This window comes from Hyperolius riggenbachi, chromosome 6 (genome assembly GCF_040937935.1).
Source record: "Hyperolius riggenbachi isolate aHypRig1 chromosome 6, aHypRig1.pri, whole genome shotgun sequence".
Lineage (NCBI taxonomy): Eukaryota > Metazoa > Chordata > Amphibia > Anura > Hyperoliidae > Hyperolius > Hyperolius riggenbachi.
The window spans coordinates 255337620-255355882 of record NC_090651.1 but is presented as its reverse complement, the minus strand read 5'-3'; the positions used below and the strand labels follow the sequence as shown (position 1 = coordinate 255355882).

General features: G+C 45.7%; 1 protein-coding gene across 3 annotated transcripts in view; it reads right to left on the bottom strand.

The window, feature by feature from the left end:
• The window catches only part of KLHL17 (kelch like family member 17), a 116182-nt gene that overhangs the window by 39359 nt on the left and 58560 nt on the right, over positions 1 to 18263 (bottom strand). For all 3 annotated transcript variants that reach the window (XM_068240720.1, XM_068240721.1, XM_068240722.1), the window contains exon 4: positions 5635 to 5856. In XM_068240720.1, coding sequence (XP_068096821.1) covers positions 5635 to 5856 — 222 coding nt within the window. The remainder of the gene's footprint in view (positions 1 to 5634; positions 5857 to 18263) is intronic.

The following is an 18263-nucleotide window of genomic DNA, read 5'->3' as shown; positions in this document are numbered from 1 at the left end:
TATCACATGATGACATTTTTACTGCTGGCAAGTGATGTCAGTGACAGGACATGCTGCTTGCTTTTTTTTGGTAGTTGGAAACAGCTGTAAACAGTAAAACAGCTGTTATTTCCCACAATGCAATGAAGTTCACAGACCGGAAACTGCCAGGACAATGGTCCTCACAGTTTCCTGTGGGAGGGGTTTCACCACAATATTAGCCATACAGAGCCCCCTGATTATCGGTTTGTGAAAAGGAAAAGATTTCTCATGTAACAGGGGGTATCAGCTACTGATTGGGATGAAGTTCAATTCTTGGTCACGGTTTCTCTTTAAGTTCTCCTGTAAAATGTATTGATAAACGTTGGAATTCATTTTTCTTCGATGATAAAAATCCGTCCAGGCCCTGACACAGCAAAGCAGCCCCAAACCATGATGCCCCCACCACCATACTGCACAGCTGGGATGAAGTTTTGATGTTGGGGGTGCTGTGCCTCTTTCTCTACACATAGGGCTTGATTCACAAAGCGGTGCTAACCTACTTAGCAGGTCTAAAGTCTTTAGACGTGCTAACCAGGGAGCTAAGTAGGTTAGCACCGGATTTCTCAATTGAGAGAACCGGTGCTAACCTACTTAGCACCCTGGTTAGTGTGCCTAAAGACTTTAGACGTGCTAAGTAGGTTAGCACCGCTTTGTGAATCAAGCCCATAGTGTGTGTTTCTTCTAAACAACTCAACTCTGGTTTCATCTCTCCACAGAATATTTTGCCAGTACTGCTGTGGAACATCCAGGTGCTCTTTTGCAAGCTTTAAAAATGCAGCATTTTTTAGGGGACAGCAGTGGCTTCATCTGTGGTATCATCCCATGAACTCCATTCTTGTTTAGTGTTTTACGTATAATAGATTCGCTAACATGGATGTTAGCATATGCCAGATACTTTTGTAAGTCTTTAGCTGACACTCTGGGATTCTTCTTCACCTCACTGAGCATTCTGCGCTGTGCTCTTGCAGTCACCTTTACAGGACAGCCACTCCTAGGGAGAATAGCAGTAGTACTGAACTTTCTCCATTTATGGACAATTTATCTTACCATGAACTGCTGAACTGCAAGGCTTTTGAAGATACTTTTGTAACCCTTTCCCGCTTTATGCAAGTCAACAATTCGTAATCGTTGGTCTTCTGAGAGCTCTTTTGTGCGAGGCATCATTCACATCAGGCAATGCTTCTTGGGAAACGCAAAACCAAAACTGGTGTGTTTTTTTATTCAGTAGGGCAGCTGTAGCCAACACCTCCAATTTCCTTTCATTGATTGGACTCGTTCGCACGCGGAATCAGACGTGTGTACGGACTATCGTTCGCGTGATAAGACTGGTTTCCAGCCGGGCGGATCGCTGGAAACCAGTCTTATCACCCGAACGATAGTCTGTACACACGTCGGATTTGACGTGCGAACGACGGAACGTTCAAACGACGGGTCGTTCGCAAAAATCCGACGTGTGTATGGGCCTTTAGAGTTCACATACTTTTTCCACCTGCACGGGGAATGTTTACACGGTGTGTTCAATAAAAACATGGAAACATTTAATTATTTGTGTGGTATTTGTTTAAGCAAACTGTGATGGTCCATTGTTGCGAGTTAGATAAAGATCAGATCACATTTTATGACCAATTTGTGCAGAAATCCATATAATTCCAAAGGGTTCACATACTTTTTATTGCTTCTCTAAGTATTCTCTGTGTTGCTTAGTCATTCTGTTGCTTGAAGAGTCTCCAGAAGATGCCCATCCTTTTAGAGCTTTTCTGCTTAACGGCTTGCCAATGATTTCTGTTCTGTTTAGAGACTCAACCATGTCTCTGTGCCACATTTCCCCACCCTGTTCATAAATATAGGAGGCATTAGCGGGCAGGTTATTAGTTGAGCAAAATATCTTGAAGAAGACAGCCCTCCTACAGATACTCTACAAGCAACTGGAATGCTGCAAGAAAAATGGAGAGACAGTTCATCTTAACAAGACATGAGCCATACTGCGGCAAAGGCTGCTGAAGGGGTCCAGAAGAAGAATGCCATATATTTCAGAATTAAATATTACAACACTATGCACAACTTTGATCTAATTTGTATGAGGACTCTGTAGATCCCTATACACCTTTAGCCAGAGTGGAAGTGCTTATCTGGACACTCTAAACCCCCACTCCTGTAAACAGGCACAGAGATTTTCTGGGATGGTTGGTGGTGGAGAAGCATACCTCGACAGCTTTTCACAGAGATGAACACATTCTACATCATGACAGCTTTTACGTGATGTGGTACATGAACACTGATAAGGTCGCTGGACATACTAAGCGGTGCTTTACCATAAATAATATGCACCCATGGAGTATGTATTGTATAGGCACTAGTTTGCTAGGGCATCGTTTTATGGCTTTGCACTAATATTAGTAATGTTCAACTACCATTATTATCCTATGTGGCCGAACCTTGACACTGTGAGAGATGAATACTATCTTTCAGCTATACATCAGCCAGACACCTACTCTCACACTAACCTTTCCACCACCAATCCTACAAACACTAACCCTCCTACCAATCCTCGTAACACTAACCCTCCTACCAATCCTCGTAACACTAATCCTCCTACCAATCCTCCTAACACTAACCCTCCTACCAATCCTCCTAACACTAACCCTCCTACCAATCCTCCTAACACTAACCCTCCTACCAATCCTCGTAACACTAACCCTCCTACCAATCCTCGTAACACTAATCCTCCTACCAATCCTCCTAACACTAACCCTCCTACCAATCCTCCTAACACTAACCCTCCTACCAATCCTCGTAACACTAGTCCTCCTACCAATCCTCCTAACACTAACCCTCCAACCAATCCTCCTAATACTAACCCTCCAACAAATCCTCCTAACACTAACCCTCCAACAAATCCTCCTAACACTAACCCTCCAACCAATCCTCCTAATGCTGGGTACACACTGAGATTTTCTGGCCGATTTACTGTCAGATCGATTATTTCCAACATGTTCGATTTGCTTTCCGATCGATTTCTGAGCATTTTACGATCGATTTCCTATTTAAATTAACGGAAATCATGTTGGAAATAATTGATCTGACAGTAAATCGGCAAGAAAATCTAATAGTGTGTACCCAGCATAACACTAAGCCTCCAACCAATCCTCCTAACACTAAGCCTCCAACCAATCCTCCTAACACTAACTCTGCTACCAATCCTCCTAAAACTAACCCTCCTACCACTAACCCTCCTACCAATCCTCCAACACTAACCAACTATCAACACTCCTAAAAAAAGCCTTCCTACTGATCCCACAACACTAACCTAACCTGCACTATACCGGAGTTCTGGCTTTGCTGCAGCTGGTATGTATGTATGTATGTATGTATGTATGTATGTATGTATGTATGTATGCTGGATCTGGTATGTAGAAGCTGAATACTGGCTCTCAGCTATGACTAAGCCACGCCATGGGGCCTAAAGCTGCTAATTTAGCATTATAGTTTATGCTGGGCACCCGATAGATCGGTGGTGCCCAATTCAACTGATCCAGCAAGCATGACCTCAGTAAAAAGTTTGGCAAGGTTAGTGATACAATGCAAATTGAGGGCCTTACATTCTCCATCAGAAACTCTTTTTCTAAAGATCTGGTAGTATCAGATTTCCGGTGTTTTCTGACTGAATTCTGGGCACTAATAAACCAGAAGGGCCCTTTTATGCTTAATGCGTTTTAACGCAGTCCGTTGCGTGACATTTTTGCATATGCATAAAAGCATGCAACATGCTTTTTTTGCGGATACCAAAAGCTTTTTCCACAATGCACTGCCATGAAAAGTTAAACACATTAAAACACAACGGAACACATTAAAACGCATTATGTGTAAAAGGGCCCTAACTACTTGCACGCCTCTGCCCTATTGCCCCCTATTTTCCGGTTTCTCGGTTCTTTATATACTTTATCTTTTCCATGAAAATATTCAAAAAAGTTTTTATTGGTCAACGGTGCTTGTACACAAATGAGTCCCCTATATACAATTTTCCTAATTAATTGGTTTTAGCTCATATATCATAGTTTGCCAAGAATTTCAATGTTTTGCCTCTATATTAAAAAATGAACAGGTGATCATCTGTATAGACTTTATCTTGGGTTATATTTTTTATTCTGTAAAGCTTGAGCTGTGAGGAGAAGGTGGAGAATGTATATGACATACTTTATGACTGCAGCCATTAGGTTATGAAGTTATGATGGGCAGATCATCTTGTTCTCTGTACATTTATGAGTGACAGGAAAGTGGCTATATTCTGTATATTCCCAAGTGTGACTGTGGGTGGCAAAATAGCATCTCCAAAGTGACCAGGTAGTAGAATGTGCCATGAGGTTTAATGTAGGGAGTATTTGTACACAGTCCAATACTTATTTACAGGAACTCTATCAAACCATGTCTTCTAAAATGACAATGTTCAAATATGTCTAAGTAGCTGTGTAAACATTTTCCTACTTTTCATGTTAAATATCAGAGGCAAAAGCTTTAATTCATTGTGTGTAGATTTTAGCTATGTTTGGAATGTCTCATTTGCAGAGGTATGAATCTGTAAGAATCTCTGCAACCTGACATGCTAAGAACAGTGTAATATTGAAGCAGATTACCTGACAGGCATTTGTTTTCATATATCAGGTTTCACACACACACAATTACAGATGTTTGTTGCACATAAGATACATTTCCTCTGCTCTCTGTGAGAGAAAGCTCTGCCTGTCTCTGACTGCGCTCTCTGCACACGTAGAGTTAATGATGCACTGTGAAGGAAATCCCCCCTCCCCTTATGGCTTAGGGCCTTTTTCCACTAGCCTGCGATTTGCTTCTGAATGCAAATCGCAAGGTACATTAAACTAATGGAAACTGCAGCAGCAATTTCCATTAGTGCGATCCGATTGCGATGCGATTTTGGTCAAAGCGCAATCGTTGTCCTGCCGCGTTTTGTATGCGATTGAGCTGGACTATAATGAGTATAGTAGCTCAATCGCATGGTGGAAATTGAAACGCGATTGGGATCGGAATCGCGATCGCATTTCATAGTGGAAAAGAGCCCTTAGGGCTCTTTTCCACTATGAAATGCGATTGCGATTCCGATCGCGATCGCAATCGCGTTTCAATTTCCACCATGCGATTGATTGAGCTACTATACTCATTATAGTCCAGCTCAATCGCATACAAAATGCGGCAGGACGACGATTGCGCTTTGACCAAAATCGCATCGCAATCGGATCGCACTAATGGAAATTGCTGCTGCAGTTTCCATTAGTTTAATGTACCATGCGATTTGCGATCAGAAGCAAATCGCAAATCGCAGGCTAGTGGAAAAAGGCCCTTAATCTGCCAGCAGAATTTCAGCACACTGCCATCAGAAAAGTGTGAAAGGGATTAGATAACAATAAACAAAGAGATAAGGATTCAGATGTATACACCAACACTTAGCAGCGCTTCCCAAACATTTCCTATCTCAATTGAAAAAAACATATCAATCGATAGTGTCCCTTTAATACTTATTTAATAATATTTGCCCACTTATCCATTAGGCTGTTAAGATGAAGGACATATGGAAAGAACTACATCAAAAATAAGAATTACCTGTTTTAAAGGCAGAAGCATGAACTCTTCAGTCTTTGACACCTCCACAAAGTGCTGCAGAACATACTTGTGTGCAGACTTGAGTAGGTCACTGCAGGAGTGTGTGTCTGCAAAGCCACGTATGCCAAGACAGTTAGAAGGATCCAGCTGGCTGAGCAGGAACTTGCAGCATGCATCCCTTACTCCATTCAACTGTAACAGGCTGGCAGCTGGAAGAAGAGTCTGGTGAGTAGATAACAAGGATGTCAAATGTACAATAAAGGCAGCTATTGCTCTACAGCAGTTAATAGAGTACCACAAGCTGTGGTGTTTCGGTAGTCTAGAAATGAAATATGGCACACCATGCATACTTCCCATTCCAAGTAGTGGGTGTAGCCAATGGAGGGCAGTCCACATGCAATATACAGTCGTGAAGAAATGAGGACACCCTGTGTATTTGTAGTATACATATCTATCTATCTATCTATCTATCTATCTATCTATCTATCTATCTATCTATCTACAAACAGTACAGACCAAGAGCTTGGAAACACCTTCTCATTCAAAGAGTTTTCTTTATTTTCATGACTATGAATATTGTAGATTCACACTGAAGGCATCCAAACTATGAATGAACACATGTGGAAGTATAGTACATAACCAAAAAGTGTGAAACAATTGAAAATGTCATATTCTAGGTTCTTCAAAGTAGCCACCTTTTGCTTTGATTACTGCTTTGCACACTCTTGACATTCTCTTGATGGGCTTCAAGAGGTTGTCACCTAAAATGGTTTTCACTTCACAAGTGTGCCCTGTCAGGTTTAATAAGTGGGATTTCTTGCCTTATAAATGGGGTTGGGACCCCGTTGTGGAAAAGTCAGGTCAATACACAGCTGATAGTCCTACTGAATAGACTGTTAGAATTTGTATTATGGCAAGAAAAAAGCAGCTAAGTAAAGAAAAACGAGTGGCCATCATTACTTTAAGAAATTAAGGTCAGTCAATCCGAAAAATTGGGAAAACTTTTAAAGTGTTCCCAAGTGCAGTCTCAAAAACCATCAGACGCTACAAAGAAACTGGCTCACATGCGGACCGCCCCAGGAAAAGAAGACCAAGAGTCACCTTTGCTGCGGAGGATAAGTTCATCCGAGTCACCAGCCTCAGAAATTGCAGGTTAACAGCAGCTCAGATTAGAGACCAGGTCAATGCCACACAGAGTTCTAGCAGCAGACACATCTCTAGAACAACTGTTAAGAGGAGACTGTGTGAATCAGGCCTTCATGGTAAAATATCTGCTAGGAAACCGCTGCTAAGGACAGGAAACAAGCAGAAGAGACTTGTTTGGGCTAAAGAACACAAGGAATGGACATTAGACCAGTGGAAATCTGTGCTTTGGTCTGATGAGTCAAAATTTAAGATTTCTGGTTCCAACCACTGTGTCTTTGTGCGACGCAGAAAAGGTGAACGGATGGTCTCTACATGCCGGATTCCCACTGTGAAGCATGGAGGAGGAGGTGTGATGGTGTGGGGTGCTTTGCTGTGGACACTGTTGGGGATTTATTCAAAATTCAAGGCATACTGAACCAGCATGGCTACCACAGCATCTTGCAGCGGCATGCTAATCCATCCGGTTTGCGTTTAGTTGGACCATCATTTATTTTTCAACTGGACAATGACCCCAAACACACCCCCAGGCCGTGTAAGGGCTATTTGACCAGGAAGGAGAGTGATGGGGTGCTGCTCCAGATGACCTGGCCTCCACAGTCACCAGACCTGAACCCAATCGAGATGGTTTGGGGTGAGCTGGACCGCAGAGTAAGGGCAAAAGGGCCATAAGTGCTAAGCATCTCTGGGAACTCCTTCAAGACACATCCTCTCCTCTGACCTCCCCACAATCATACTTGGGGACTTCAACATACCCATGGACAGTCCTTACTCCCCTGAAGCCTCTCAACTGCTCTCCCTCACTACTTCCCTTGGCCTCTCCCAACACACCAATTCCCCCACCCACCGCGCTGGCCACACTCTCGACCTGATTCTCTCAAAATCCGCCACCCTCCCCAACCTGGACATCACACCCTTCCCCCTCTCCGACCATCACCTTCTCACTTTCTCCATCTTCCCATCATCCTCCCCCAACCCTCCTCCACCCTCAGGTCGTTGGCAGAGAGATTTGCATAACCTAGACCCAACTGCACTAGCCAACCCCCTCCACTCCCTCTCATCCACCCTCTCTAACGTTACCTGCCCAAACCAAGCCGTGGCCAAATACAACCAGGCCCTTTCAGCAGCCCTAGACATTTCTGCACCCCCCACATTCCGCCCCAGCTGTCCCATCAACCCCCAGCCCTGGCACAATGCACACACTCGCAACCTCCAAAAACAGACACGCACCTACGAACGCAAATGGAGGAAATCCCGCAGCAACTCCGACTTCTTGGCGTACAAGGCCAACCTGCAGCTGTTCTATACCGCATTAACTGATGCTAAACAAAAATACTTTGCTGCCTTGATCGGATCCCAAGCCTCCAACCCTCGGCGCCTCTTCGCCACCTTCAACTCCCTCCTTAACCCCACCACTCCTCCCCCCACCTCCGCCCTCTCAGCCACTGATCTGTCCACCCACTTTACCGACAAAATAGCCAGCATCCGACGGGAAATCTCATGCCTCCACTCCACCACCTCTTCCTCCCCCACCAATACCTATTCCCCACCCCACCCTCCACTCACTGCCTTTACTCCTATCACAGAGGACCAAGTCAGCCGTCTCCTAGCCACTTCTCCTGCCACCTCCAGCCCCCTAGACCCTGTGCCATCCAAATGCCTCCGTCCTCACTTCCCTGTTCTGGCTCCTGTCCTCACCACTCTGTTTAACCTCTCCCTCTCCACGGGTACCTTCCCCTCTGACTTCAAACAGGCCACTGTACTTCCCCTACTTAACCTTCCTGGCGGTAAGCCCGAGCTGAGCTCGGGCTATGCCGCGCAGGAAGATATCTCAGCCCCTGATGGAGCGATTTGCTCCATTTAAAATGCTGTATGCGCAGCTAGCACTTTGCTAGCCGCGCGTACAGCTTGATCGCCGCCGCTCTGCGGCGATCGCCCGTACGCAGCGGCGCAAGAGGCCCCCCCCCCCCGCCAGAGCCCTGCGCTGCCCGGACCAATGAGTTCCGGGCAGCGCTATGGGCTGGATCGGAGGTGTCTGACGTCAGGACGTCGGCTGACGTCCATGACGTCATTCCGATCGTCGCCATGGCGACAGGAGAAGCCAAACAGGGGAGCGCGTTATATACGCGTTCCCCTGTTTGCTATTGATGCCGGCGACGATCGCACTAGAGGGACACATGCGCCCTCTAGTGGTGTTTCATGTAGCTACCACTCTGGTAGCTTTACATGAAACACAAAAAAAAAAATTAAAAAAAAAAGGATTTTTGCCATTTTGGCAAAAAAAATTAACCGCCAGGAGGGTTAAAAAACCCTCACTAGACCCCTCACTTCCATCCAGCTACCGTCCTATCTCCTTACTCCCTTTTGCATCTAAACTCCTAGAGCGTTTAGTCCACCAACGCATGACCCATTACCTTGACTCCAACTCCCTATTTGATCCCCTACAATCAGGATTTCGGCCAGGCCACTCCACCGAGACTGCCCTCACCAAGGTCGTCAATGACCTCACGCTTGCCAAGGCCGAAGAAAAATACACTATCCTTCTCCTCCTAGACCTCTCATCAGCATTCGACACTGTTGATCACTCCCTGCTACTCCAGTCACTGCAATCTGTGGGTATCCAAGACCGTGCCCTAGCATGGTTTTCCTCCTACCTCTCAAATCGCTCCTTCAAGACCTCCTTCAATGGTTCCTCCTCAACCTCCTTCCCACTTTCAGTTGGGGTCCCCCAAGGCTCTGTTCTTGGTCCCCTGCTGTTCTCCATTTACACCGCCTCCATCGGAAAACTCATCTCCTCTCTGGGTTTCAACTATCACCTATATGCAGATGACACCCAGATTTACCTCCATACCACTGACCTCTCCACCACCACCATGGAGAAGGTATCCTCTGGTCTCTCAGCTATTTCATCGTGGATGTCTGCCAGGTTCCTAAAATTAAACCTGGATAAGACTGAGCTCCTAATCTTCCCGCCCCGTGCTGCTTCACCCCCCACTGACCTCTATGTCACTGTCAATGGCACAATCATTCATCCAACCACACAAGCCCGCTGCCTGGGTGTCACCCTAGACTCGGCCCTCTCCTTCACCTCCCACATCCAAACCGTAGCTAGAGCCTGCCATTTCCACTTACGCAACATCTCCAAGATCCGGCCTTTCCTGACCCCAGACACTACCAAACTCCTTGTCCATGCCCTCATCATCTCCCGCCTGGACTACTGCAACTCCCTCTTGTCAGGCCTTCCTCAAAACCGCATCGCCCCCCTAAAATCCATCATGAACGCAGCAGCCAGACTCATCTACTCCTCCCACCGCTCTGTCTCCACAACTCCTCTACGCAAATCCCTTCATTGGCTTCCAATTCACTTCAGAATCAGCTTCAAGATCCTATGTTTGGCATACAAATCCTTACACAAGTCCTGCCCAACCTACATCTCTGACCTGGTCAGCAGATATACACCTGGCCGCCCACTTCGCTCCTCCAACGACCTCCTCTTAACCACCCCACGCATCTCGCACTCCCATGCCAGACTGCAGGACTTCACTAGAGCTGCCCCTATCCTGTGGAACTCTCTCCCGCTGCCCATCAGGCTCGCTCCCACCTTCAAAAAAGCACTCAAAACTCACTTCTTCAAGGAGGCCTACATCAACTCAACACTACCCTAATCCTTTCTGCCAATAACTTCTTGATGCACCCCCTCCTTTTGTGTCACCAGCCCCTCCCTCTAGATTGTAAGCCTTTGGCAGGGCCCTCTTCCCTTGTGTATCATACTTGACTGTGTGCACTTTACCCAGAATTTGGAACTGGTAATTTTTTACCACTACCATTCCAGTTTATGATCTGGCATTGTACTATTATCTGCATTGTGTTGTGTATCTTATTGCTATTACCTGTATTGTTGTATCTATGGTCTGTTACCTGTATTGTTCTGTCAACCCTGTTATCATTGTCTGTAAGCCTATTTATTGTACAGCGCTGCGTAATATGTTGGCGCTATATAAATCTAATAAATAATAATAATAAAGACTGTTGGAAGACCATTTTAGGTGACTACCTCTTTAAGCTCATCAAGAGAATGCCAAGAGTGTGCAAAGCAGTAATCAAAGCAAAAAGGTGGCTACTTTGAAGAACCTACAATATGACATATTTTCAGTTGTTTCACACTTTTTGGTTATGTACTACACCTCCACATGTGTTTATTCATAGTTTGGAGGCCTTCAGTGTGAATCTACAATAGTCATGAAAATAAAGAAAACTCTTTAAATGAGAAGGTGTGTCCAAACTTTTGGTCTGCACTGTGTGTATGTGTGACCAATACAAAGTGGTGTACACGTGAGAAGTGGAACGAAAATCATACATGATTCCAAACATTTTTTACAAATAAATAACTGCAAAGTGGGGTGTGTGTAATTATTCAGTACCCTTTGGTCTGAGTGCAGTCAGTTGCCCATAGAAATTGCCTGATGAATGCTAATGACTAAATAGAGTGCACCTGTGGGTAATCTAATGTCAGTACAAATACAGCTGCTCTGTGACGGCCTCAGAGGTTGTCTACGGCTACTTTCCCATTAGGACGTTGCGTTTGATGCGACGTTAAGGTCGCACAACGTGCCCCTAACACAACGCATTGTGCACTATAACTTGGACAATTCATCCACAAGAGGTCTGCGCCCTCAGCAAATATGAAGACACCTAGTTGTGCCCATACACCATATATCAAACACCTGTTCGCCTCCTCCACAATTAAATGAATACACTTAAAGAGGCAGCACTCACGGCGGGTTTGCACAATAAATACACTTCAATTTAGGACTGATATTAACCAATTACATGGAATAGGCATAAAAAGTAAAATAATTAAAATACTTTAAAAGATTATTCATATAGTCCGTATATGAGGCTGATCTTCAGCATTCAATATGCCCACTCTAGGAATGCCTGCAATTCTGCATACACAGAGAGGCCACCACCAACACCCTTTGTGTGCCACTCACCGCATATATAGAACAACAAGATGGTCTAAATGAGCCTTGGGACCGTTCCTGGGTCGTCCCCCACCTCTCAGGCAACAAATATTAGAGATTTCTTCCTCCAAACAGGCTTTTCCTCCCGATATGTCTTTATCATCATACCTCAATAGAAAAACTCCATATAGTATAATATCGCTTCAACCTTCCTGGCGGTAAGCCCGAGCTGAGCTCGGGCCATGCCGCCAGAAGGCACCGCTCAGGCCCCGCTGGGCCGATTTGCATAATTTTTTTTTTGCTGCACGCAGCTAGCACTTTGCTAGCTGCGTGCAGTGCCCGATCGCCGCCGCTATCCGTCACGCCGCAGCCACCCCCCCCCCCCCCAGACCCCATGCGCTGCCTGGCCAATCAGTGCCAGGCAGCTCTATGGGGTGGATCGGAATCCCCTTTGACGCCACGACGTCGATGACGTCGGTGACGTCATCCCACCCCGTCGCCATGGCGAAGGGGGAAGCCCTCCAGGAGATCCCGTTCTTTGAACGGGATCTCCTGATCGCCGGAGGCGATCGGAGGGGCTGGGGGGATGCCGCTGAGCAGCGGCTATCATGTAGCGAGACTTTGTCTCGCTACATGAAAAAACAAAAAAAATTAAAAAAAAAAAAAAAAAAAAAAAGATTTGCTGCCCCCTGGCGATTTTTTAGCAAACCGCCAGGAGGGTTAAAAGGTTTATTGTTAAAATACAAATGCACTCACATGCTCCTCGGTAAAACAGTACGCTCAGAGTAATTTATTGAACGGACTCTCCCCTGTAGTGATGGCCAGGTTGGCAGGCTCCGGATTGCCGTGTGGTCCCTCTCCACCTCCGCTGCGCGCTCGGTTGGTGGTGTGACCGTCCGTGTCTCGCCGCCACTCACAGACGCTGTAACTGCTTCCGCATCAGGCCGCTTCCGCATCGGGAGGAAAAGCCTGTTTGGAGGAAGGAATCTCTAATATTTGTTACCTTCTCAGTTTAGGTTCCCTTTAAGCTCAATCCTGAGTCAGCTTCGAGGGTGTCAAGCCAACGCGTTCTCTTGCAGCCTTGTCACCTTTTGCCACTGGTCAGTCCTAGCATTAGGTCTTTCTCTAAGGAATTTGATCGCATCACATGGCCGAAATATGTGAGTATGAGTCTGGTGATCTTGCCTTCCAGTGACATGTCTAGTCTTATACGTTCCAATACTTCTTTGTTCCTCATCCTTGCTGTCCATGGAATGCAAAGCAACCGTCGCCTGCACCACAACTCGAAGGAGTCAATATTTCTTCTATCTGCTTTTCTTAGGGTCCAACTTTTGCAGCCATACATGGTTATAGGGATAACAATGGTATGAACCAGTCTACATTTGGTTGTAATGCTAATGGCTTTGCTTTTCCATACTTGGTTCATGCTTACCATTGCGTTTCTGCCGAGGGTTATCTGACATTTTATTTCATGACTACTATCACCATTTTGATCGATCTGAGAGCCGAGGAAGGTGAATTCCTGCACACACACAATCTTTTAATTGTCAACTGCTATCTTGATATTGCCATAATCTACGGTTGTCATGATCTTGGTCTTTTTGATATTCAGGTCGATGCCGAACTTTGCACTTTCTTCTTTGATTCAGTTCATCGGATGCTGCAGGCCATCCGTCGTTTCTGAGAGAAGAGTTGTGTTTTGTCAAGAATTGTGTCATCAGCATACCGAAGGTTACTGATGTTCCATGTTTAGCATAAACAGGAACAGGACATGTTTAGCATAAACCAAATACAGCATTCCAGGAAAAGAACTTTGCATCAACTATGAAAAATGGAGGTGGAAGTGTCACGGTTTAGGCATGCTTTGCTGCCACAGGATCTGGCCAGCTCTCAATCATAGAATGCACAATTAATTCTACTGCATATCAGAGGGTGCTTGAGGAACATGTAAGACCACCTATAAGAACATTAAAACTGAAGTGGAACTGGACCCTGCAACACAACAATGACTCAAAACATACCAATAAATCCATCAAAGGCTGTCTGAAAACTAGGAAATGGAGAGTGCTGGAGTTTCAGAATTTAAAAGTCTAGGGCCTCAATTCACTAAACTTATCTCCTGTCTTTAATAACTCTTCTAGAGTTGTTACCATGGTGATAAGGCATGTAGTATTCAGGAAACATTTTATCTCAGGCAAGCCTAAAGTTAACTCTTCTGTCTTTAAATTAACTCTCCAATCCTTAAAATAACTCCAGAGTTAAAGGCAGGCTGTTAATTAACTGCGTGTGAAAATAACTAAGGAGGAGGTAAATTAACTACAGAGGAGGTAAATTAACTACAGGAGAGGTAACTTAAGGAATGAAGAGGTAAGATAACTCTCTCACGTGTGGAGGTAAGTTTTCTCTTGCCTTATTATCTCTAGCATGATCTTAGTGAATTGAGGCAATTATCTTAATCCTATAGAGATGCTATGTGCTGTACATGAATGAAACCCCTCACACATCTTACAGCTAAAAGAGTTCTGCATTGAGGAGTGGGGAAAACCTCTCATATTGATGTCAGATTAGTACATGGCTTCAAAAAGTATCTCACTGCAGTTATTTACTAACTTTAGCGAAGATAAGCTAGGGTGTCATAACGTTTTTCTAATTTCCAAATACACATTTTTGTTGATTTTTTTGATGAGTACGGTAAATCAAGGTACATTTTGGTTGTTTACCTGCAATTAAATCATTTTCTGCTCCAGAGATACAAGATTACACATCTATATGTAAACATTTCTTAATAAAAAGAACTGAATATTTAATGGGGAGCCTTTTTTTTTTTTTTTTTAGATTTTTAGTGAAGGGGGTGGTGCCATTAGGCACAGAGGGACCCCGTGCTTTCTGACTGCAATCTTGATTAGGGTGATTATTTTATAGCACAATTTGTAAAAGTGAAGATCCCAATGGACAACAAAATGGAATATGAGCATTAACGTTCCCACACATGGCGCAGGCACCTACCTATTATTATTTATATAATGCCAACATCAGCGCTGTACATAACATATAGTCTTGTCACTAACTGTCCCTTAAAACGTAGCTATACATCTAGCGATGATGGGCAGATTCAACCAAGAGACAAATCTGTCTCTAATCAAAACGGATTAGAGAGATATGTTGGTTGCCCATCCACCGCAAGCCGATTCCTGATCAATTTCATGCTGAAACTGAGCAGGAATCGTCCTTGTGACATTGCATCCAGCCGCCTCGCCGACGCTATCCTCCTAATGTTAAATGTCCCACGGAGCTGAGTACAAATGACAAAGAGAAAAAGACTGGGTCTCTAGTTCAATAAATTAGTGCTATAATTGCATTTATCCAGGTAAAGTGATAAAACACCACAACGTTTCGACAGGCAGGCCTTTATCACACTTGATAAAGGCCTGCTGGCCGAAACGTTGTGTTGTTTTATCACTATGGTGCAATAAAATGGTGCTATAATTCAGGGGTCTAGTCCTGGGAAAAGAAGTGAGTGGACTCACCTGGAGAATACGCGTGGCGTGCCAAAAATGGGTGTGGTCAAGCACACTGTGGGCGTGGTCATGGGTGGGGCCAAATATACATGACCTTAGCAGTGATGTAAAAGGTCTGCCAAGGAAGTTTGAGCTCTGCCGTAGTGTATCCCCCAAAAATAGATGTAATCTGACAGCATTTCACCAAAAAGACACATAATCTGGTAGACGTTCCTCCAAAATACAGATAATATGGAAGTGGTTACCCCAAAATAGACAATGTGGCAGCAGCAGTTCCACCAACATACACATCATTTGGAAGCAGTTCCCCAAAATACACGTAATCTGGCAGCAGCCGTTCCACTAACATACACAATCTGGCAGCTGTTCCCCAAAATACATAACAGCAGTTCCACAAAAATGCAGATAATCTGACAGCAGTTCCCCCAAAATAGGTACCCCCAGGTAGCCAGGTCTATAGGTGTCCCCAGTATAAGTAGCCATGAGTATAGTAGTCCCCAGTATATGTAGCCAGAGGTATAGTTGCCTAGTATATGTAGCCAGGGGTATAAGTGCCCAGTATATGTAGCCGGGGGTATAAGTGCCCAGTATATATAGCCAGGGGTATATGTGCCCAGTATATGTAGCTAGAGGTATATGTGCCCAGTATATGTAGCCAGGGGTATATGTGCCCAGTATATATAGCCAGTGGGATATGTGCCCAGTATATATAGGCAGAGGTATATGTGCCCAGTATATGTAGATAGTGGGATATGTGCCCAGTATATATAGGCAGAGGTATATGTGCCCAGTATATATAGCCAGTGGGATATGTGCCCAGTATACCACAAACACAGGTGCACCTCAGGGGTGCGACCTGTCGCTACTGCTGTTCTCCCTTTACACAACAAATGCAGATCCAGGGCAGACTCAGTTAAGGTCATCAAGTTCTCCGACGATACTACTATCATTGGACTCATCACCAAGGACAATATCCAGGAGTACTGTCAGCAGGTGGAGAGAATCTCCCACTGGTGCAAGGGGAACAGGTTGGTGCTTAACACCGCAAAAACTGTCGAGCTTATTGTCGACTTCAGAAGGTCCGCCCCCACCCCACCCCCAATTCACATTGATGGTACGGAGGTGATAAGAGTACCCTGCGTTTGCCTCCTGGGCACCACAATCTCCAGTGACCTCACCTGGGGGCCCAACATCACTGCGATACAGCGAAAAGCCCAGCAGAGACTATACTTCCTCCGCCAGCTGAGGAAGTTCGGCATGGCCCAAGAGATTCTGACCAATTTCATCCATCCTGGTCTGGTACATCGGTGCATCCGCCAGCGACAGGAACTCACTTCAGAGGGTCATCAGGGCGGCGGAGAGGGTCATTGGGAGGCCTCTCCCCTCACTTGCTCTCCTACATAACAAAAGGCTGAGATTGAGGGCACTGAAGATCGCTAACGACCCCTCTCACCTGGGCCACTGTTACTTTCGTCCGATGCCACTGGGACGGAGGCTTCGGGCCATCTCCACAAAGACGGCTAGGCATAGTAATTCTTTCTTCCCCTCAGCCGTATGCCTTCTGAACTCCCTCTACATACTCCCATCAGTGCACCCCTATGAGATATAGATCTGTTATGGTCAGAGCTAACTGCCGCTATAGTATGTATAGTGTAAATGCAAATGGCACGTACAATGTAAATGCAACTGTAATGCAAATGTAATCCTCTGCTACTGACATGTGTAACTGTAAACTTCTGCTCCTGTTGTTCTCTGCTACTGACATGTGTAACTGTAAACTTTTGCTCCTGCTGTTCTATGCTATCGATTGATGTCTTTTCTGAGCTGAATGTACTGTGCCAAACCCAAATCCAGGCATGACCCAGTCATGCTTGGCGAAATAAACTAATTCCTGATATATATAGGCAGAGGTATATGTGCCCAGTGGGATGTGCCCAGTATATATAGGCAGAGGTATATGTGCCCAGTATATATAGCCAGTGGGATATGTGCCCAGTATATATAGGCAGAGGTATATGTGCCCAGTATATATAGCCAGTGGGATATGTGCCCAGTATATATAGCCAGTGAGATATGTGCCCAGTATATATAGGCAGAGGTATATGTGCCCAGTATATGTAGCCAGTGGGATATGTGCCCAGTATATGTAGGCAGGGGTATATGTGCCCAGGTAGCCAGGTGTCCCCCCCAGCAGGAGGGGAGCAGCGCAGAGAAGGAGAGCTATGGGGACACCGGGTGGATGGGCGGATATCTCCCCCCCCTTCCCTCACCTTCGTGCTCCCCTTCCTGCCTCTCCCCTCCGGTGTTTTGAAATGTCGAGCCCGGCGGAGACTTACCGCGTTCCAGACGCAAGGGACGCTCCGCTCTGTGTGCGGCTAGTCTGGTCTTCTAGTCGCACACAGAGCGGAGCGTCCCTTGCGGCTGGAAGGCGGCGGAAAGTCTCCGCCCACTTTAGCCGCTGGGCCCGACATTTCAAAACACCGGAGGGGAGAGGCAGGAAGGGGAGCACGAAGGTGAAGGAAGGGGGGGGGGGGGGGAGATGTCCGCCCTTCCCCGCTGTCCCCATAGCTCTCCTTCTCTGCGCTGCTCCCCTCCACACAAGCCAGGGCGAACGGCGTCCACGCTGAAGAAAAAAGTGGGTGGACGCCGTTCCACGCAGGACTCGACCCCTGCTATAATTGCATTTATCCAGGTGGAGATCCAGTCTTTTTCTCTTTGTTGCTGTTGACTTTTGCACCTTGAGGGATCCGGGTGTGGACTGGTTGACTCCCTGGCTTAGTACTTTATATTGCAGCAGTTGAGCTTCTTGGACTGCTCTGCTTTCCCGGCTGAGTACAAGTGATACATTACATGTCCGCTTGTCCTCCACGGGCTCCGGGATTCCCCCGTTCTCTATACACATACGCAACGTGGTTGCCTAGTAACGTGGCCACGTGTGTGACATCTGAGGTCACACGTGTGCCCTTACTAGCCAACCACGTGTGGTGCGCGTGTATGGAGAATA